General features: G+C 47.3%; 1 protein-coding gene across 1 annotated transcript in view; it reads left to right on the forward strand.

Annotated features, from left to right (window-relative positions):
• Positions 1-23,164, forward strand: part of grin2bb (glutamate receptor, ionotropic, N-methyl D-aspartate 2B, genome duplicate b) — a 143,991-nt gene that overhangs the window by 119,392 nt on the left and 1,435 nt on the right. The window contains exons 10-13 of the mRNA XM_065001450.1: positions 46-275; positions 431-591; positions 4,473-4,660; positions 21,362-21,600. Of these exons, the coding sequence (XP_064857522.1) occupies positions 46-275; positions 431-591; positions 4,473-4,660; positions 21,362-21,600 (818 nt within the window). The remainder of the gene's footprint in view (positions 1-45; positions 276-430; positions 592-4,472; positions 4,661-21,361; positions 21,601-23,164) is intronic.

The following is a 23,164-nucleotide window of genomic DNA, read 5'->3' on the forward strand; positions in this document are numbered from 1 at the left end:
TCCCTCTCTTGACTTCCTCTCCCCATCCCTCTTTTCTTTCCCCAGAGCCTGGTGGCCCCTCCTTCACCATCGGCAAGGCCATCTGGCTGTTGTGGGGCCTGGTTTTCAACAACTCTGTTCCCGTCCAGAACCCTAAAGGCACCACCAGTAAGATCATGGTGTCGGTGTGGGCCTTTTTCGCTGTCATCTTCCTGGCCTCCTACACTGCCAACCTGGCTGCCTTCATGATCCAGGAGGAGTATGTGGATCAGGTGTCGGGCCTCAGCGACAATAAGGTGTGTGTGTGTGTGTGTGTGTTTTCCAAGCGGATTCATTTCCGGTCAGTCCAGAAGCACAATGCATTAGGAGCATTTGATGGAACCCGATGCCTTGTCCACCACACCAACCCCTGCTATTTTTTCTCTTCTCTTCCGGAACCCCCCCTCCACAGTTCCAAAAACCCAACGCCTTCTCCCCGCCATTCCGTTTCGGAACGGTGCCCAACGGAAGCACGGAACGGAACATCCGCAACAATTACCCGGAGATGCACCAGTATATGACCAGCTTCCATCAGAAGAACGTGAACGAGGCCCTGGCAAGCCTCAAGGGAGGGTGAGAGAAGGAGAGGGAGGGGAGGATGGGTGGAGGGTTAGGGAGAGGAGAGAGGGAGGGAGGGGAGGGGAGGATGGGTGGAGGGTTAGGGAGAGGAGAGAGAGAGGGAGGGTTAGGGAGAGGAGATAGGGATGGAGGGTGGAGGGAGGGAGGGAGAAGAGGGGAGGATGGGTGGAGGGTTAGGGAGAGGAGAGAGAGATAGGGAGGGAGGGAGGGAAGGAGGGAGGGAGGGGAGGGGAGGATGGGTGGAGGGTTAGGGAGAGGAGAGGGATGGAGGGGAGGGGAGGGAGGGGAGGGGAGGATGGGTGGAGGGTTAGGGAGAGGAGAGAGAGATAGGGATGGAGGGGAGGGTGGAGGGAGGGAGGAAGGGAGAAGAGGGGAGGATGGGTGGAGGGTTAGGGAGAGGAGAGAGAGATAGGGATGGAGGGGAGGGGAGGGTGGAGGGAGGGAGGGAGAACAGGGGAGGGAGGGAGGGAGGGAGGGAGAGGGAGGGATGGAGGGAGAACAGGTGAGGGAGAGGAGAGAGGGATGGATGGAGGGGATGGAGGGAGGGAGGGAGGGAGAACAGGTGAGGGAGGGAGGGAGAGAGGGATGGATGGAGGGGATGGAGGGAGGGAGTGTTGGTGGGTGGAAAGCTAGCAGAGCTGCTGCTGTTGCTTGCTGCTGCCTGCCACTGCTCCTTAGCTCAGAATAGCAGCAAGCAACAGCCTGGTGGTGGTTGTTGGAGGCTGAGAGCTGATCTGATGTGATGGTCTCCTCCCTTCTTCCTTTCCAAGAATTAAGAATGCAGAGTGCGGATTAGAACACTAGAGCTTCATACAGCCATCTGTGGGTTTCTCTTCTTTTGCTTGGTTGGGAGGGAGCTGGTTGAACTGCTAGCTAGCCATTGGGGAGTTGATGAGTTGTGGGTTTGTCACCTAAACCTGTCATAGGTCACTTACTTAGTATAAATGTGTGAAGTGCTGGTCCCATGTTTCATGAGCTGAAATAAAAGATCCCAGAGATGTTCCGTACGCACAAAAAGCTTATTTCTCTCAAATTTTGCGCACAATTGTTTACATCCCTGTTAGTGAGCATTTCTCCTTTGCCAAGATAATCCATCCCCCTGACAGATGTGGCATATCAAGAAGCTGATTAAACAGCATGGTCATTACACAGGTGCACCTTGTGCTGGGCACAATAAAAAGCCACTCTAAAATGTGCAGTTTTGTCACACAACACAATTGCACAGATGTCCCAAGTTTTGAGGGAGCATGCAATTGGCATGCTGACTGCAGGAATATCCACCATTTACATTTACATTTAAGTCATTTAGCAGACGCTCTTATCCAGAGCGACTTACAAATTGGTGCATTCACCTTATGACATCCAGTGGAACAGTAGTGCATCTAAATCTTTTAAGGGGGTGAGAGGGATTACTTTATCCTATCCTAGGTATTCCTTAAAGAGGTGGGGTTTCAGGTGTCTCCGGAAGGTGGTGATTGACTCCGCTGTCCTGGCGTCGTGAGGGAGTTTGTTCCACCATTGGGGGGCCAGAGCAGCGAACAGTTTTGACTGGGCTGAGCGGGAACAGTACTTCCTCAGTGGTAGGGAGGCGAGCAGGCCAGAGGTGGATGAACGCAGTGCCCTTGTTTGGGTGTAGGGCCTGATCAGAGCCTGGAGGTACTGAGGTGCCGTTCCCCTCACAGCTCCGTAGGCAAGCACCATGGTCTTGTAGCGGATGCGAGCTTCAACTGGAAGCCAGTGGAGAGAGCGGAGGAGCGGGGTGACGTGAGAGAACTTGGGAAGGTTGAACACCAGACGGGCTGCGGCGTTCTGGATGAGTTGTAGGGGTTTAATGGCACAGGCAGGGAGCCCAGCCAACAGCGAGTTGCAGTAATCCAGACGGGAGATGACAAGTGCCTGGATTAGGACCTGCGCCGCTTCCTGTGTGAGGCAGGGTCGTACTCTGCGGATGTTGTAGAGCATGAACCTACAGGAACGGGCCACCGCCTTGATGTTAGTTGAGAACGACAGGGTGTTGTCCAGGATCACGCCAAGGTTCTTAGCGCTCTGGGAGGAGGACACAATGGAGTTGTCAACCGTGATGGCGAGATCATGGAACGGGCAGTCCTTCCCCGGGAGGAAGAGCAGCTCCGTCTTGCCGAGGTTCAGCTTGAGGTGGTGATCCGTCATCCACACTGATATGTCTGCCAGACATGCAGAGATGCGATTCGCCACCTGGTCATCAGAAGGGTGAAAGGAGAAGATTAATTGTGTGTCGTCTGCATAGCAATGATAGGAGAGACCATGTGAGGTTATGACAGAGCCAAGTGACTTGGTGTATAGCGAGAATAGGAGAGGGCCTAGAACAGAGCCCTGGGGGACACCAGTGGTGAGAGCACGTGGTGTGGAGACGGATTCTCGCCACGCCACCTGGTAGGAGCGACCTGTCAGGTAGGACGCAATCAAGCGTGGGCCGCGCCGGAGATGCCCAACTCGGAGAGGGTGGAGAGGAGGATCTGATGGTTCACAGTATCGAAGGCAGCCGATAGGTCTAGAAGGATGAGAGCAGAGGAGAGAGAGTTAGCTTTAGCAGTGCGGAGCGCCTCCGTGATACAGAGAAGAGCAGTCTCAGTTGAATGACTAGTCTTGAAACCTGACTGATATGGATCAAGAAGGTCATTCTGAGAGAGATAGCGGGAGAGCTGGCCAAGGACGGCACGTTCAAGAGTTTTGGAGAGAAAAGAAAGAAGGGATACTGGTCTGTAGTTGTTGACATCGGAGGGATCGAGTGTAGGTTTTTTCAGAAGGGGTGCAACTCTCGCTCTCTTGAAGACGGAAGGGACGTAGCCAGCGGTCAGGGATGAGTTGATGAGCGAGGTGAGGTAAGGGAGAAGGTCTCCGGAAATGGTCTAGAGAAGAGAGGAGGGGATAGGGTCAAGCGGGCAGGTTGTTGGGCGGCCGGCCGTCACAAGACGCAAGATTTCATCTGGAGAGAGAGGGGAGAAAGAGGTCAGAGCACAGGGTAGGGCAGTGTGAGCAGAACCAGCGGTGTCGTTTGACTTAGCAAACGAGGATCGGATGTCGTCGACCTTCTTTTCAAAATGGTTGACGAAGTCATCTGCAGAGAGGGAGGAGGGGGGAGGGGGAGGAGGATTCAGGAGGGAGGAGAAGGTGGCAAAGAGCTTCCTAGGGTTAGAGGCAGATGCTTGGAATTTAGAGTGGTAGAAAGTGGCTTTAGCAGCAGAGAGAGAAGAGGAAAATGTAGAGAGGAGGGAGTGAAAGGATGCCAGAGCTGTTGCCAGATCATTTTAATGTTCATTTCTCTACCATAAGCCGCTTCCAATTACGTTTTAGAGAGTTTGGCAGTACATCCAACTGGCGAGCAGTTTACTGATGTCCACGTTGTGAACAGAGTGCCCCATGGTGGCGGTGGGAATATGGTATGGACAATGAACACAGTTGCATTTTATCAATGGCAATTTGAATGCACAGAAATACCGTGACCAGATCCTGAGGCCCATTGTGAGGCCCAATGTTTTTAAAGATATCTGTGACCAACAGATGTATATCTGTATTCCCAGTCATGTGAAATCCATAGATTAGGGACTAATTAATTTATTTTAATTCACTGATTTCCTCATATGAACTGTAACTTGTTGCATGTTGCGTTTCTATTTTTGTTCAGTATATCTCTCATTACTAGGCCCTGCAGGTTTTTCCAGATCATGTGACCTCACCAGGAAAACTCCAGGAAACAAGTTTTACTGTTTCAGTCATACGATCAGGAAAAAACTCCTAACCCTGAAAATAACCAATATCTACAATTACTAACACTTTGCCTGACCAGTACTGACCACTAACTATCCTCCACTATCTCCTTCCCTACTCCTGCTCAGTAAATTGGATGCCTTCATCTACGATGCTGCTGTGTTGAACTACATGGCCGGGAGGGACGAGGGCTGTAAACTGGTGACCATCGGCAGCGGGAAGGTGTTCGCCACCACCGGTTACGGCATCGCCATCCAGAAGGACTCTGGCTGGAAGAGAGCAGTGGACCTGGCCATCCTCATGCTGTTCGGCGATGGTAAACCTTCAGCTGACATGCGATCGTAGTCTGACAGTAGAGAAGCATATTGAATAGTCATTTATTAGTCCATCTGCAGAGACAGAAATTCTTCATCTGCTCCCTCCTCCACTCCCACTCCCACTTCCCAAGACAACACACAAACACACAACACACACATTTTGGGTAGGAGCACAGCTTCAGCTGACCACAGAACATCACCCCTGCAGCTACACATTTAGCAGCAAGTGCCTTGCTCAAGGGCACAACGGCAGGAGAGGGTACATGGGATCTGAAACCAGCTTCCTTCTGGTTGGTAGTTCATCTCCCACTTGCATTGTCGAATCCCAGGATTGGAACACAGGATGCTGGATACCACAGTCTTAATTACACTGTTGAGTTCCATTGGCCTGGACATATTATATATAGTACTCCTCAACGTGTTCTATCTAGACTCTATGGTCCACGGTATGTATAGTAGAAACACTGAGTGGTCTTGACAAGATACCTGGATGATCACCTCACCGCCTTCAGAGAAACGTTCCATACACTGAGTGTACAAAACATTAGGAACACCTGCTCTTTCCATGACCATAGACTGACCCGGTGAATCCAGGTGAAAGCTAAGATCTCTTATTGATGTCACTTGTTGAATCCACTTCAAGCAGCGTAGATGAAGGGACAGGTTAAAGATTTTTAAGCCTTAAGACAATTGAGACATATATTGTGTATGTGTGCCATTCAGAGGGTGAATGGGCAAGACACCGGTTTGAGTGTGTCAAGAACTGCAACGCTGCTGGGTTTTTCATGCTCAACAGTTTCCTGTGTGTATCAAGAATGGTACACCACCCAAATGACATCCAGCCAACTTGACACAAGTGTGGGAAGCATTGGAGTCAACATGGCCCAGCATCCCTGTGGACGATTTGAGGCTGTTCTGTGCGCAAAAGGGACTCAATATTAGTAAGGTGTTCTTAATGTTTAGTACACTCAGTGTTTATAAATGCACGCGTGCACACACACACACACACACACACACACAACAATGTGTGTCCCAGTTTTTATAATGTATGGGAGGTCATTACAGTGTGAGAAGGATATGGTCCAGATTGTTTCAGACCGTTGAAAGTCTCTTGATACAAGAGGCTAGGGATTTGGATTCACCACTGAAAGTGAGCTTCACATACAGTAGCACATATCTCTACAGTATATACCAGACCTGGGTATAAATACTAATTTTGAATACTTTACCTGTGCTTGACTGGCGTAATGGACCAATAGAATATCCTCAAAACTCTAAACCCCACCTAGGAAGGAACTGTAGGCTGGCTAGAGAAAACGCTCAAAGTAATTGAAAGATTTCAAGTAGTGTTTGAACCCAGGTCTGCGATCTACTGCCAAATGTATGTGATCAGTCGTTCATTTCATTCAAACGTTAACGCGCCGGTAAAACACACTTTATATAAACTAGTAATATATATCATATATATAATATAATTTATATAAACTCTTGGGGTGAAGCTCTGGTGGGGTGGTCTGGTGGTGTGGAGGTCTGGTGGGGGTGGAGGTCTGGTGGGGTGGTCTGGTGGGGGTGGATGTCTGTTGGGGTGAAGGTCTGGTGTGTGTGGAGGTCTGGTGGGGTGGTCTGGTGGGGTGGAGGTCTGGTGGAGGTGAAGGTCTGGTGGGGTGGAGGTCTGGTGAGGTGAAGGTCTGGTGGGGGTGAAGGTCTGGTGGGGTGGTCTGGTGGGGGTGGAGGTCTGGTGGGATGGTCTGGTGGGGGTGGAGGTTTGTTGGGGTGAAGGTCTGGTGGGGTTGGAGGTCTGGTGGGGTGGTCTGGTGGGGGTGGAGGTCTAGTGGGGTGGAGGTCTGGTGGGGTGGTCTGGTGGGGGTGGAGGTCTGTTGGGGTGAAGGTCTGGTGGGGTTGGAGGTCTGGTGGGGTGGTCTGGTGGGGGTGGAGGTCTGGTTGGGTGGTGTGTTCTGGTGGGGTGGAGGTCTGGTGGGGTGGTCTGGTGGGGTGGAGGTCTGGTGGGGGTGCAGGTATGTTGGGGTGAAGGTCTGGTGGGAGTGAAGGTCCGGTGGGGTGGAAGTCTGGTGGGGTGGTCTGGTTGGGGTGGAGGTCTGTTGGGGTGAAGGTCTGGTGGGGTGGAGGTCTGGTTGGGTGGAGGTCTGGTGGGGTGGAGGTCTGGTGGGGTGGGGTGGAGGTCTGGTGGGGTGGAGGTCTGGTGGGGGTGGAGGTCTGGTGGGGTTGAGGTCTGTTGGGGTGGGGTGGAGGTCTGGTGGGGGTATACTCTAGAACATACATATGTAGGATCTTAATTAGACCAGTACTGTTGTAGTAAAAATAATCCTGCAGAAACAGGATTTTAATGTTTAGTCCATAAAGTTGCTTGATCGGTGGTTAGGTTATTAGCTGGACAAAAGTAGGCTACATACAATACTGTTAATATAACCGTGTGTTAGTGCGGGTTTTCAGTGAATTTATGTAAATCAATAAGCTCAGGAAAATTCTCTGCAACATAAGAGTGATCAAATTAAGATCCTACATCTGTACATGGAACACATACTTAGAAGTGAATAGCTTTGATTAAGTAGGACACTTGTAGGACTTCTCCATTGATTCTATTCTACAGGGCCAACGAAAACAAGAACAGCTCAAGTCTTGTGCAAATATATTTCAACCAGGTATTGTGCAGGGGTAGGTAGAGGAGTATTGAGGTCAAACCAAAGACTGCATGTCCTACATCTGAGGAGCGCAAAGTCATCTTGACACAACCTGCTGAGCTTTCTGCGCGTCCTTCACTGTGGCCTACTTTATCAGGAAGTCTTAACAACCAGGCAGGCAAAATCTGCTACTGTCCAGGCAGCGAGTGAGTTGGCACACTGTTAGTTACACAAGCACTAGGGGACTGGGAAATCCCCTTTGGTGAGATACAGACTGGTGGCTCACATCAAACAAATCTCACCGGACATGTCCTCCCCAATCTCCCTCCTCTCCCCCTCAGCACCAATTCCAGGGCACGGAGGGGGGGCTATGGGGACATATTTTAGGGTGGGACTGGCAATCACATGACTGTGTGTGTACTTCCTCCCGGACACCAAGGACTAGCAGAAGTCCCATGAGGCTGTTGTTTCCCACATCAAGACCAGATAACGAGCGACTTGCATAGTCAATGACTAATGAAGATTATCTGTGACGGGGGATGTGTTGGGGGGACATAACACAACATGACATGTGTTGCACACACCAGGACCCTTGTGAGAATGCTGTTCATAGACTTCTGTAACTGTACAAGCCTTGGTTTCATGCATGTTAACATCAGAAATTTGTTTTACTCACTGCTTTAGCACACTCCACCAACCCTAATGTCCTTGCCGTGTCTGAATCCTGGCTTAGGAAGGCCACCAAAAATTCTGAGATTTCCATCCCCAACTACAACATTTTCTGTCAAGATAGAACTGCCAAAGGGGGAGGAGTTGCAATCTACTGCAGAGGTAGCCTGCAAAGTTCTGTCATACTTTCCAGGTCTATGCCCAAACAGTCCGAGCTTCTAATTTTAAAAATGAATCCCTTCAGAAATAAGTTTCTCACTGTTGCCGCCTGCTATAGACCCCCCTCAGCTCCCAGCTGTGCCCTGGACACCATATGTGAATTGATTGCCCCCCATCTATCTTCAGAGTTTGTTCTGTTAGGTGGCCTAAACTGGGATATGCTTAACACCCTGGCAGTCGTAAACTAGATGCCCTCAATCTCACACAAATGATCAAGGAACCCACCAGGTACAACCCTAAATCCGTAAACATGGGCACCCTCATACATGTTATCCTGACCAACTTGCCCTCGAAATACACCTCTGCTGTTTTCAATCAGGATCTCAGCGATCACTACCTCATTGCCTGCATCCGCTATAGGTCCGCGATCAAATGACCACCCCTCATCACTGTCAAACTCTCCCTAAAACACTTCTGCAAGCAGGCCTTTCTAATCGACCTGGCCCGGGTATCCTGGAAGGATATTGACCTCATCCCGTCAGTAGAGGATGCCGAGTCATTCTTTGAAAGTAATTGCCTCACCATCTTAAATAAGCATGCCCCTTTCAAAAAATGTAGAACTAAGAACAGATATGGTTCACTCCAGGCCTGACTGCCCTCGACCAGCACAAAAACATCCTGTGGAGGACTGCACTAGCATTGAAGAGTCCCTGTGATATGCAAATTTTCAGGGAAGTCAGGAACCAATACACACAGTCAGTTAGGAAAGCAAAGGCTAGCTTTTTCAAGCAGAAATGTGCATCCTGTAGCTCTAACTCCAAAATGTTTTGGGACACTGTAAAGTCCATGGAAAATAAGAGCACCTCCTCCCAGCTGCCCACTGCACTGAGGCTAGGAAACACTGTCACCACCGATAAATCCACGATAATCGAGAATTTCAATAAGCATTTCTCTACGGCTGGACATGCTTTCCTCCTGGCTACCCCAACCCCGGCCAACAGCTCCGCAGCCCCCGCAGCTACTTGCCCAAGCCTCCCCAGCTTCTCCTTCACCCAAATCCAAATAGCAGATGTTCTGAAAGAGCTGAAAAACCTGGACCTGTACAAATCAGTTGGGCTAGACAATCTGGACCCTCTCTTTCTAAAATTATCCGCTGCCATTGTTGCAACCCCTATTACCAGTCTGTTCAACCTCTCTTTCATATTGTCAGAGATTCCTAAAGATTGGAAAGCTGCCTCTTCAAAGGGGGTGACACTCTAGACCCAAACTGTTACAGACCTATATCCATACTGCCCTGCCTTTCTAAAGTCTTCGAAAGCCAAGTGATTTGCAAACAGATCACTGACCATTTCGAATCCCACCGTACCCTCTCTGCTGTGCAATCCGGTTTCCAAGCTGGTCACGGGTGCACCTCAGCCATGCTCAAGGTACTAAACGATATCATAACCGCCATCGATAAAAGACAGTACTGTGCAGCCGTCTTCATCGACCTGGCAAGGCTTTTGACTCAGTCAATCACCGCATTCTTATCGGCAGACTCAACAGCCTTGGTTTCTCAAATGACTGCGTCGCCTGGTTCACCAACTACTTTTCAGATAGAGCTCAGTGTGTCAAATCGGAGGGCCTGTTGTCTGGACCTCTGGCAGTCTCTATGGGGGTACCACAGGGTTCAATTCTCGGGCCAACTCTTTTCTCTGTATATGTCAACGATGTTGCTTGCTGTGGGTAATTCCTTGATCCACCTCTCCGCAGATGACACCATTCTGTACACATCTGGCCCTTCTTTGGACACTGTGTAAACAAACCTCCAAACGAGCTTCAATGCCATACAACACTCCTTCCGTAGCCTCCAACTGCTCTTAAACGCTAGTAAAACTAAATGCATGCTTTTCAACCAATCTCTGCCCGCACCCGCCCGCACGACTAGCATCACTACTCTGGACGGTTCTGATTTAGAATATGTGGACAACTACAAATGCCTACTGGACTTCCTGACGGGCCGCCCACAGGTGGTGAGGGTAGGCAACAACATCTCCTCCCCGCTGATCCTCAACACGGGGGCCCCACAAGGGTGCGTTCTGAGCCCTCTCCTGTACTCCCTGTTCACCCACGACTGCGTGGCCATGCACGCCTCCAACTCAATCATCAAGTTTGCGGACGACACAACAGTGGTAGGCTTGATTACCAACAACGACGAGACGGCCTACAGGGAGGAGGTGAGGGCCCTCGGAGTGTGGTGTCAGGAAAATAACCTCACACTCAACGTCAACAAAACTAAGGAGATGATTGTGGACTTGAGGGAACACCCCCCTATCCACATCGATGGATCAGTAGTGGAGAGGGTAGCAAGTTTTAATTTCCTCGGCATACACATCACAGACAAACTGAATTGGTCCACTCACACTGACAGCGTCGTGAAGAAGGCGCAGCAGCGCCTCTTCAACCTCAGGAGGCTGAAGAAATTCGGCTTGTCACCAAAAGCACTCACAAACTTCTACAGATGCACAATCGAGAGCATCCTGGCGGGCTGTATCACCGCCTGGTACGGCAACTGCTCCGCCCTCAACCGTAAGGCTCTCCAGAGGGTAGTGAGGTCTGCACAACGCATCACCGGGGGCAAACTACCTGCCCTCCAGGACACCTACACCACCCGATGTTACAGGAAGGCCATAAAGATCATCAAGGACATCAACCACCCGAACCACTGCCTGTTCACCCCGCTATCATCCAGAAGGCGAGGTCAGTACAGGTGCATCAAAGCTGGGACCGAGAGACTGAAAAACAGCTTCTATCTCAAGGCCATCAGACTGTTAAACAGCCACCACTAACATTGAGTGGCTGCTGCCAACACACTGTCATTGACACTGACCCAACTCCAGCCACTTTAATAATGGGAATTGATGGGAAATGATGTAAATATATCACTAGCCACTTTAAACAATGCTACCTTATATAATGTTACTTACCCTACATTATTCATCTCATATGCATATGTATATACTGTACTCTAGATCATCGACTGCATTCTTATGTCACTAGCCACTTTAACTATGCCACTTTGTTTACTTTGTCTACATACTCATCTCATATGTATATACTGTACTCGATACCATCTACTGTATGCTGCTCTGTACCATCACTCATTCATATATCCTTATGTACATATTCCTTATCCCATTACACTGTGTATAAGACAGTAGTTTTGGAATTGTTAGTTAGATTACTTGTTGGTTATCACTGCATTGTCGGAACTAGAAGCACAAGCATTTCGCTACACTCGCATTAACATCTGCTAACCATGTGTATGTGACAAATAAAATTTGATTTGATTTGCCTAGTTGTCTGGCTAGACTGTAAACTCTCCTTCCAGACTCATATTAAACATCTCCAATCCAAAATTACACCTAGAATCGGATACCTATTTCGCAACAAAGCCTCCTTAACTTACGCTGCCAAACATACCCTCGCAAAACTGACTATCCTACCGATCCTCGACTTCGGCGATGTCATTTACAAAATAGCCTCCAACACTCTACTCAGCAAACTGGACGCAGTCTATCACAGTCCACCCGTTTTGTCACCAAAGCCCCATATACCACCCACCACTGCGACCTGTATGCTCTCGTCGGCTGGCCCTCGCTACATATTCGTCGCCAGACCCTCTGGCTCCAGGTCCTCTATAAGGTAATGCTCAGCCTTATCTCAGCTCACTGGTCACCATAACAACACCCACCCTTAGCACGCGCTCCAGCAGGCATTTCTCACTGGTCATCCCCAAAGTCAATTCCTCTTTTTTGTCGCCTTTCCTTCCAGTTCTCTGCTGCCAATGACTGGAACGAATTGCAAAAATCCCTGAAGTTGGATACTTATATCTCTCTCACTAACTTTAAGCACCAGCTATCTGAGCAGCTTACCGATCGCTGCAGCTGTACACAGCCCATCTGTAAATAGCCCATCCAGCTACCTACCTCATCCCCATATTGTTTTAATTTACTTTTTTTGCTCTTTTGCACACCAGTATTTCTACTTGCTTATCATCATCTGCACATCTATCACTCCAGTGTTAATTTGTTAAATTGTAATAACTTTGCTACTATGGCCTATTTATTGCCTTACCTCCTTAAGCCATTTGGAGACTTTTATCTCCCTCACCAACTTCAAACATCTGCTATCTGAGCAGCTAACCGATCGCTGCAGCTGTACATAGTCTATCGGTAAACAGCCCACCCATTTTTACCTACCTCATCCCTATACTGTTTTTATTTATTTACTTTTCTGCTCTTTTGCACACCAATATCTCTACCTGTACATGACCATCTGATCATTTATCACTCCAGTGTTAATCTGCAAAATTATAATTATCTCCTCATGCCTTTTGCACACAATGTATATAGACTCCCTTTTTTTTCTACTGTGTTATTGACTTGTTAATTGTTTACTCCATGTGTAACTCTGTGTTGTCTGTTCACACTGCTATGCTTTATCTTGGCCAGGTCGCAGTTGCAAATGAGAACTTGTTCTCAACTAGACTAACTGGTTAAATAAAGGTGAAATAAAATAAAATAAAAAATTTAAAATAAAAATTTGCACACACTGTATATAGACATTTTCTGTTGTTCTATTGACTGTATGTTTCTTTATTCCATGTGTAACTGTGTTGTTGTTTGTGTCGCACTGCTTTGCTTTATCTTGGCCAGGTCGCTGTTGTAAATGAGAACTTGTTCTCAACTGGCCTACCTGGTTAAATGAAGGTGAAATAAAAAGATAAATAATAATTGACTACAGCTCAGTGTTCAACACCATAATGCCCACTAAACTCATCACTAAGCTAAGAACCCTGGGACTAAACACCTCCTTCTGCAACTGGATCCTGGACTTCCTGACATGACTCCCAGGTGGTAAGGGTACGCAACAACACATCTGCCAGGCTGATCCTCAACATTGGGACCCCTCAGGGGTGCATGCTTAGTCCCCACCTGTACTCCCTGTTCACCCAGGACTGTGTGGCCAAGCACGACTCCAACACCATCATTACGTTTGCTGATGACACCACAGTGATAGTCCTGATCCCCGACAACGATGATACAGCCTATAGGGAGGAGGACAGAGGCCACAACAACCTCTCCCTCAATGTGAGCAACACAAAGGAGTTGATCGTGGACTATAGGAAAAGGTGGGCTGAACAAGCCCCCGTTAACGTTGAAAGGGCTGAAGTGTCCACATCACCAACAAACTATCATGGTCCAAACACACCAAGACAGTTGTAAAGAGGGAACGGCAACACCTTTTCCCTCTCAGGAGACTGAAAAGATTTAGCATGGGTCTCCTGGTATGGCAACTGAGAGGCATCTGACCGTAAGGTACTACAGAGGGTAATATGTACAGCCCAGTACATCACTGGGACCAAGCTTCCTGATATTCAGGTCCTATATACTAGCCAGTGTCAGAGGAAGGCCCAAAAAATTGTCAGACTCCAGTCACGCAAGTCATAAGACTGCTGAACAACTAATCAAATGGCCACATGGACTATTTGACCCTCTCCTCCACTCCCCCTTTGACCCCCCCCCCCCCTTATTTTTACACTGCTGCTACTCGCTGTTTATTATCTATGCATAGTCACTTTACAAATGGCCTCGACTAACATTTACCCCCGCACATTGACTCGTTATTGTTATGTACATTTATTGTGCTACTTTTTGATTGATTCAATTTTATTTATTTTTTACTTTAGTTTATTTAGTAAATATTTTACAAACTAAATTTTTTTGTAACGGCATTGTTGTTTAAGGGCTTGTAAGTCTACGCCTGTTGTATTCTGTGCATGTGACAAATAACATGCACACAAACACACACATACGCACGCACGCACACATGCACACACACAGTCACAATAACAATCAAAGACATCAGAAGCAACTTAGTCAGTGTCTCACAATATTAATTACAGTCCACTGCACTTTATCCCCCTCCACTGTATCCCTCTTCACTATTTCCCTCTCTACTGTATCCCTCTTCACTGCATCCCTCTACTGTATCTCTCATTACTGTATCCCTCTTCTCTGTATCCCTCTACACTGTATCTCCCTTTATAGTATCCCTCTGCACTGTATCCCTCTCAACTGTATCCCTCCTCACTGTATCCGCTCTTCACTGCATCCCTCTCCACTGTATCCCTCTCAACTGTATCCCGCTTCACTCCATTCCTCTTTTCACTGTATCCCTCTCTACTGTATCCCTCTCAACTGTATCCCTCTTTGCTGTATCCCTCTCAACTGTATCCCTCTCTCTGTATCCCTCTCAACTGTATCCCTCTACTCTGTATCCCTCTCAACTGTATCCCTCTTTGCTGTATCCCTCTTCTCTGTATCCCTCTCTACTGTATATCCCTCTCTACTGTTTCCCTCTTCACTGTATCCCTCTCTCTGTATCCCTCTCAACTGTATCCCTCTCAACTGTATCCCTCTCAACTGTATCCCTCTCAACTGTATCCCTCTACTCTGTATCCCTCTCAACTGTATCCCTCTTCGCTGTATCCCTCTCAACTGTATCCCTCTTCTCTGTATCCCTCTCTACTGTATATCCCTCTCTACTGTTTCCCTCTTCACTGCATCCCTCTACTGTATCCCTCTCCACTGTATCCATATCTACGGTATCTCTCTACTGTATCCCTCTCTACTGTATCCCGCTTCACTGCATCCCTCTACTGTATCCCTCTTCACTGCATCCCTCTACTGTATCCCTCTCTACTGTATCCTACTTTACTGTATCCCTCCTAACTGTATCCCTCTAGACTGTATCTCTCTCCACTGTATCCATATTCAATGTATCCTTCTTCCCTTTATCCCCCTGCATAGTATCCCTAGTGCCTGTATCCCTCTTTACTGTATCCCTCTCCACTGTATCCCTCTCTACTGTTTCCCTCTTCACTGCATCCCTCTACTGTATCCCTCTCCACTGTATCCATATCTACGGTATCTCTCTACTGTATCCCTCTCTACTGTATCCCTCTCTACTGTATCCCTCTCCACTGTATCCCTCTTCACTCCATCCCTCTTCACTGTATCCCTCTCCACTGTATCCCTCTACTGTATCTCACCTCATGGTATCCCTCTTCACTGCATCCCTCTACTGTATCTCACCTCATGGTATCCCTCTTCACTGCATCCCTCTTCACTGTATCCCTCTCAACTGTATCCCGCTTCACTCCATTCCTCTTTCACTGTATCCCTCTCTACTGTATCCCTCTCGACTGTATCCCTCTTCGCTGTATCCCTCTCAACTGTATCCCTCTCTCTGTATCCCTCTCAACTGTATCCCTCTACTCTGTATCCCTCTCAACTGTATCCCTCTTCGCTGTATCCCTCTTCTCTGTATCCCTCTCTACTGTATATCCCTCTCTACTGTTTCCCTCTTCACTGCATCCCTCTACTGTATCCCTTTCTCTGTATCCCTCTCAACTGTATCCCTCTACTCTGTATCCCTCTCAACTGTATCCCTCTACTCTGTATCCCTCTCAACTGTATCCCTCCTCTCTGTATCCCTCTCTACTGTATATCCCTCTCTACTGTTTCCCTCTTCACTGCATCCCTCTACTGTATCCCTCTCCACTGTATCCATATCTACGGTATCTCTCTACTGTATCCCTCTCTACTGTATCCCTCTCTACTGTATCACTCTCCACTGTATCCCTCTTCACTCCATCCCTCTTCACTGTATCCCTCTCCACTGTATCCCTCTACTGTATCTCACCTCATGGTATCCCTCTTCACTGCATCCCTCTACTGTATCTCACCTCATGGTATCCCTCTTCACTGCATCCCTCTTCACTGTATCCCTCTCAACTGTATCCCGCTTCACTCCATTCCTCTTTTCACTGTATCCCTCTCTACTGTATCCCTCTCTCTGTATCCCTCTCAACTGTATCCCTCTACTCTGTATCCCTCTCAACTGTATCCCTCCTCGCTGTATCCCTCTTCTCTGTATCCCTCTCTACTGTATATCCCTCTCTACTGTTTCCCTCTTCACTGCATCCCTCTACTGTATCCCTCTCCACTGTATCCATATCTACGGTATATCTCTACTGTATCCCTCTCTACTGTATCCCTCTCTACTGTATCCCTCTCCACTGTATCCCTCTTCACTCCATCCCTCTTCACTGTATCCCTCTACTGTATCCCTCTCTACTGTATCCCTCTCCACTGTATCCCTCTTCACTCCATCCCTCTTCACTGTATCCCTCTCCACTGTATCCCTCTACTGTATCTCACCTCATGGTATCCCTCTTCACTGCATCCCTCTTCACTGTATCCCTCTCAACTGTATCCCGCTTCACTCCATTCCTCTTTTCACTGTATCCCTCTCTACTGTATCCCTCTCGACTGCATCCCTCTTCGCTGTATCCCTCTCAACTGTATCCCCTCTCTGTATCCCTCTCAACTGTATCCCTCTACTCTGTATCCCTCTCAACTGTATCCCTCTTCGCTGTATCCCTCTTCTCTGTATCCCTCTCTACTGTATATCCCTCTCTACTGTTTCCCTCTTCACTGCATCCCTCTACTGTATCCCTCTCCACTGTATCCATATCTACGGTATATCTCTACTGTATCCCTCTCTACTGTATCCCTCTCTACTGTATCGCTCTCCACTGTATCCCTCTTCACTCCATGCCTCTTCACTGTATCCCTCTACTGTATCTCACCTCATGGTATCCCTCTCCACTGTATCCCTCTTCACTTTATCCCTCTCCACTGTATCCCTCTCTACTGTATCCCTCTCTACTGTATCACTCTTCACTGTATCCCTCTACTGTATCTCACCTCATGGTATCCCTCTCCACTGTATCCCTCTTCACTTTATCCCTCTCCACTGTATCCCTCTCTTCTGTATCCTACTTTACTGTATCCCTCTCTACTGTATCCTACTTTACTGTATCCCTCTACACTGTATCCCTCTCTTCTGTATCCTACCCTTTACTGTATCCCTCTCTACTGTATCCTACTTTACTGTATCCCTCTCCACTGTATCCCTCTCTTCTGTATCCTACTTTACTGTATCCCTCTCTACTGTATCCTACTTTACTGTATCCCTCTACACTGTATCGCTCTCTACTGTATCCCCCTTCACTGCATCCCTCTACTGTATCCCTCTTCACTGCATCCCTCTACTCTATCCCTCTCTACTGTATCCTACTTTACTGTATCCCTCCTAACTGTATCCCTCTAGACTGTATCTCTCTCCACTGTATCCATATTCAATGTATCCCTCTTTCCTTTATCCCCCCCTCGTCCCTGTATCCCTCTTTACTGTATCCCTCTCCACTGTATCCCTCTCCACTGTATCCCTCTTCACTGCATCCCTCTACTGTATCCATCTTTATTGTATCCCTCTCCACTGTATCCCTCTACTGTATCCCTCTTTACTGTATTCATCTTCACTGCATTCCTCTACTGTATCCCTTTTCACTGTATCCCCCTTTATGGTATCCCTCTTCAATGTAACCCTCTGCATTGTATCTCTCTCTACTGTATCCCTCCCCACTGTATCCCTCTTTACTGTATCCCTCTTCACTTTATCCCTCCTCACTGTATCCCTCTCTACTGTATCCTACTTTACTGTATCCCTCTCTACTGTATCCTACTTTACTGTATCCCTCTACACTGTATCCCTCTCTACTGTATCCCCCTTCACTGCATCCCTCTACTGTATCCCTCTTCACTGCATCCCTCTACTGTATCCCTCTCTACTGTATCCTACTTTACTGTATCCCTCCTAACTGTATCCCTCTAGACTGTATCTCTCTCCACTGTATCCATATTCAATGTATCCTTCTTCCCTTTATCCCCCTGCATAGTATCCCTAGTGCCTGTATCCCTCTTTACTGTATCCCTCTCCACTGTATCCCTCTCCACTGTATCCCTATTCACTGCGTCCCTCTACTGTATCCATCTTTATTGTATCCCTCTTCACTGTATCCCTCTACTGTATCCCTCTTTACTGTATTCATCTTCACTGCAACCCTCTACTGTATCCCTTTTTCACTGTATCCCCCTTTATGGTATCCCTCTTCAATGTATCCCTCTGCATTGTATCTCTCTCTACTGTATCCCTCTTCGCTGTATCCTTCTACTATATTAATTTTTACTGTCTCCCTCTAGACTATATACCTCTTTACTGTATCCCTCAACACTGTATCTCTCTCCACTGCATCCCTCAACACTGTATCTCCCTACACTGTATCCCTCAACACTGTATCTCTCTTCACTGTATCCCTCAACACTGTATCTCCCTACACTGTATCCCTCTTTACTTTATCCCTCTCCACTGTATCCCTCAACACTGTATCTCCCTACACTGTATCCCTCAACACTGTATCTCCCTACACGGTATCCCTCTTTACTTTATCCCTCTCCACTGCATCCCTCAACACTGTATCTCCCTACACTGTATCCCTCAACACTGTATCTCTCTTCACTGTATCCCTCAACACTGTATCTCCCTACACTGTATCCCTCTTTACTTTATCCCTCTCCACTGTATCCCTCAACACTGTATCTCCCTACACTGTATCCCTCAATACTGTATCTCCCTACCCTGTATCCCTCTTTACTTTATCCCTCTCCACTGTATCCATCAACACTGTATCCCTCAACACTGTATCCCTCAACACTGTATCTCTCTTCACTGTATACCTCTTTACTTTATTCCTCCTCTCTGTATCCCTCTCTACTGTATCCCTCTCCACTGTATCCCTCTCCACTGTATCCCTCAACACAGTATCCCTCAACACTGTATCCCTAACACTGTATCTATACCCCCTCTTCACTTATATAACCTCCATTATCCCCTTTATTCCTAACCCTCTCCATATCCCTCTCAACTGTATCCCCTTTAAACTTATCCCCTATACCCCCTCATCCCTCTCCACTTATCCCTCTCTACTGTATCCCTCTTACTGTATAAACCCTCTCCACTGTATCCCCCTCACCCTAACCTTATTATCTACTCCTTATACCCCCTCACCCTAACCATTATAAACTAACCTCTCCACTGTATCCCTCCTACTGTATTATAAACTGTATCCCTCTCTACTGTATCCCCCTGCACTATATCCCTCTTTACTGTATCCCTCTTCACTGTATCTCTCTTGACTGTATCCCTCTTCACTGTATCTCTCTTCACTGTATCCCTCTTTACTTTATCCCTCTCCACTTTATCCCTCTCTACAGGATCCCCCTTCATTGTGTCCCTCCTCACTGTGTCCCTCCTCACTATATCCCTCTCTACTGTATCCTCTTTCCTCCATATCCCACTCACCCTATCCCTATTACTGTATCCCCCTGCACTATACCCCCTCACCTTTACTATAAATCCATCTTCACTGTACCCCCTCACCCTAACTGTATAAACCCCTCCTGTATCCCTCTCTACCTGTATCTAACCTCTCTACTGTATCCCCTGCACTGTATCCTTATTATCTACCCTGTATCCCCCTGCACTATATCCCTTTTTACTGTATCCCTCTTCACTCTGTATCTCTCTTCGCTGTATCCCTCTCCACTGTATCCCTCTCTACAGGATCCACCTTCATTGTGTCCCTCCTCACTGTGTCCCTCCTCACTATACCCCTCTCTACTGTATCCCCCTGCACTATATCCCTCTTTACTGTATCCCTCTTCACTCTGTATCTCTCTTCACTGTATCCCTCTCCACTGTATCCCTCTCTACAGGATCCACCTTCATTGTGTCCCTCCTCACTGTGTCCCTCCTCACTATATCCCTCTTTACTGTATCCCTCTTCACTGTATCCCCCTTCACTGTATCCCTCTCTACTGTATCCCTCTCTACTGTATCCCTCTCTACTGTATCCCCCTGCACTGTATCCCTCTCTACTGTATCCCCCTGCACTATATCCCTCTTTACTGTATCCCTCTTCACTCTGTATCTCTCTTCACTGTATCCCTCTTCACTGTATCTCTCTTCACTGTATCCCTCTTTACTTTATCCCTCTCCACTGTATCCCTCTCTACAGGATCCCTCTTCATTGTGTCCCTCCTCACTGTGTCCCTTCTCACCTTATCCCTCAGCACTCATGCCTTATACTATTCAAATACCTCACCTTTCCTTTCAGCACCTAGCTAGATTCTCTTTCCATCTTCTCCTAACCTAACTCGATATAAACTGAACCAGACTAACCCGTCCTCACTGTAGATCCCCTCTAACCCCTAACCTACAACCATATCATAAACTAACCCCTCCATATATCCCCTCACCCTAACCTTATTATAAACTAACCCCTCCATATATCCCCTCACCCTAACCTTATTATAAACTAAACCCTCCATATACCCCCTCACCCTAACCATATCATAAACTAACTCCTCCATATAACCCCTCACCCCTAACCTTATTATAAACTAACCCCTCCATATACCCTCTCACCCCTAACCTTATGATAAACTAACCCCTCCATATACCCTCTCACCCTAACCTTATTATAAACTAACCCCTCCATATACCCCCTCACCCTAACCTTATTATAAACTAACCCTTCCATATACCCCCTCACCCTAACCTTATTATAAACTAACCCCTCCATATACCCCCTCACCCTAACCTTATTATAAACTAACCCTTCCATATACCCCTCACCCCTAACCTTATTATAAACTAACCCCTCCATATACCCCTCACCCTAACCTTATTATAAACTAACCCCTCCTTATACCCCCTCACCCTCACCCTAACCTTATTATAAACTAACCCCTCCATATACCCCTCACCCCTAACCTTATTATAAACTAACCCCTCCTTATACCCCCTCACCCTAACCTTATTATAAACTAACCCCTCCATATACCCCCTCACCCCTAACCTTATTATAAACTAACCCCTCCATATACCCCCTCACCCTAACCTTATTATAAACTAACCTTTCCTTATACCCCCTCACCCTAACCTTATTATAAACTAACCCCTCCATATACCCCCTCACCCCTAACCTTATTATAAACTAACCCCTCCATATACCCCCTCACCCTAACCTTATTATAAACTAACCCCTCCATATACCCCCTCACCCTAACCTTATCATAAACTAACCCCTCCATTCACCCCCTCACCCTAACCTTATTATAAACTAACCCCTCTATATACCCCCTCTCCCCTAACTTATCATAACCTAACCCCTCCTGCTAACCCCTCCTAACCCCCTCTATCGCCTGCTTGTCCCCCCAGGAGAGATGGAGGAGCTGGAGGCTCTGTGGCTGACGGGGATCTGCCACAACGAGAAGAACGAGGTGATGAGCAGCCAGCTGGACGTGGACAACATGGCAGGTGTCTTCTACATGCTGGGGGCGGCCATGGCTCTGTCGCTCATCACCTTCATTGCCGAGCACGCCTTCTACTGGCAACTGCGCTTCTGCTTCATGGGCTACTGCACCGGCAAGCCAGGCTTTACCTTCTCCATCAGCAGGGTGAGTTATTGGCTGGATTGGAGCACGTCTTTAACCGGACCGGTACTTCCTGGTCAGGTTGCTAACGCTCTGTGATTATGCCACGTTCACATCATGTCGGAAACTTGGGACTTCTGAGTTCAAATTAACCTAAGTTATTTGCGTAGGGCTTAATATTTGTTGATTCTGTTACTTCCCAAGTGAGAAACTTGAGTATAATCTTTCTACAACGAGTAAGCTGACATGACATGAACGCGGCATAATAAAACCTATACTAATAAGCTAATGATACTTTGTTAACTGTGACGATACCCTTTGAGCAAGGATAACAAAACGGGTATAACTACTGATATTGTGAACGCTAATCGAATTCAGGCTAATCCGTGCTAACGGTGCAAAACGAACATAACAATCATCGCCAATGGGCCTTTTGAAAGCCCTTTTAATATATAACAGTAACGCTAAGGCTCTTACAGTTAGTTACATGCCCACTGATTCCAGTTGTATAGAAGGGTAAAAAACAAAGCCTTATCACGGTGTTGTTGCGTCTTTAAATGGGGACTGCTCCGAGGGCTGTTTATGCGGGTCATTTACCATGGCAGTTGTCATGGCAGTTATTATTGTATGTCAGAGAGCTTATTTACGCATGAAAAACAATTGCTTGAGGAACAATTACATTTGCATAATGTTACTTTTTAAGAGAGGAGGGAATGTTTTTGTTGTTGCACGCTCATTGAACTCAATTATCATTAATTTGAGAAACAGTTGCAAATGTTTACCTGCCTGAACTTCTTACGAAAGGTTTTTCTTATATCCTCTTGAGCATTTTGAAAAAGCAGTTTTCTCTACTGTATCCTTCCTCTTTTGGGAGCTCGACAATAGTTACACTGTAATACAGCAATAATGTTTTTAAATAAAGTAAAGTACATAAAATAGGTAACGTGTAGGGAGAGCTATTTATTGGTTCAAGTGTACAGGTGTTGATGTTATTTGACAGTTGCGTTACAGCGTTCATTTTCACCCTCTACACTATTACAGACTACCACTCATCTAATTATTGCCGCCTGCAAGAGATATTAGTCTATTACAGATTTCTATGCCTGGTTTAGTGCTCCAGTTGTGGAGGGACAGAGGAAGTATCGTGCTCAACCAATCTGCACACATACAGACAGACAGACAGAGAGAGAGAGAGAGAGAGAGAGAGAGATAGGGGTGATGAGAGAGAGAGAGATAGGGGTGATGAGAGAGAGAGAGAGAGAGAGATAGGGGTGATGAGAGAGAGAGAGAGAAGGGGACAGAAAGAAAGAGAGGGCATATGATGAGAGGGACAGATAACATACGACGCGAGGAAAAGGAAACCTGTCCGTGAAAAAAAGAATGATAAAAAACATAAAAGGGGAACAGAAGGAACAGAGGAGCACAAAAGGAAAGATGTGCCAGTAACCTCTGTCCTATCACCTTTACAGAGGGATTGTGTGGACATACGTAGACAGATAAAGAAAGTCCCGTTGGAGGAGAAGCTTCACCATGGCGACCAGGAGGCAATGGAGATCAAATAAGACAAAAAAAAGACACAAAGAAAGAG

The sequence above is a fragment of the Oncorhynchus nerka genome, linkage group LG15 (genome assembly GCF_034236695.1).
Source record: "Oncorhynchus nerka isolate Pitt River linkage group LG15, Oner_Uvic_2.0, whole genome shotgun sequence".
Classification (NCBI taxonomy): domain Eukaryota; kingdom Metazoa; phylum Chordata; class Actinopteri; order Salmoniformes; family Salmonidae; genus Oncorhynchus; species Oncorhynchus nerka.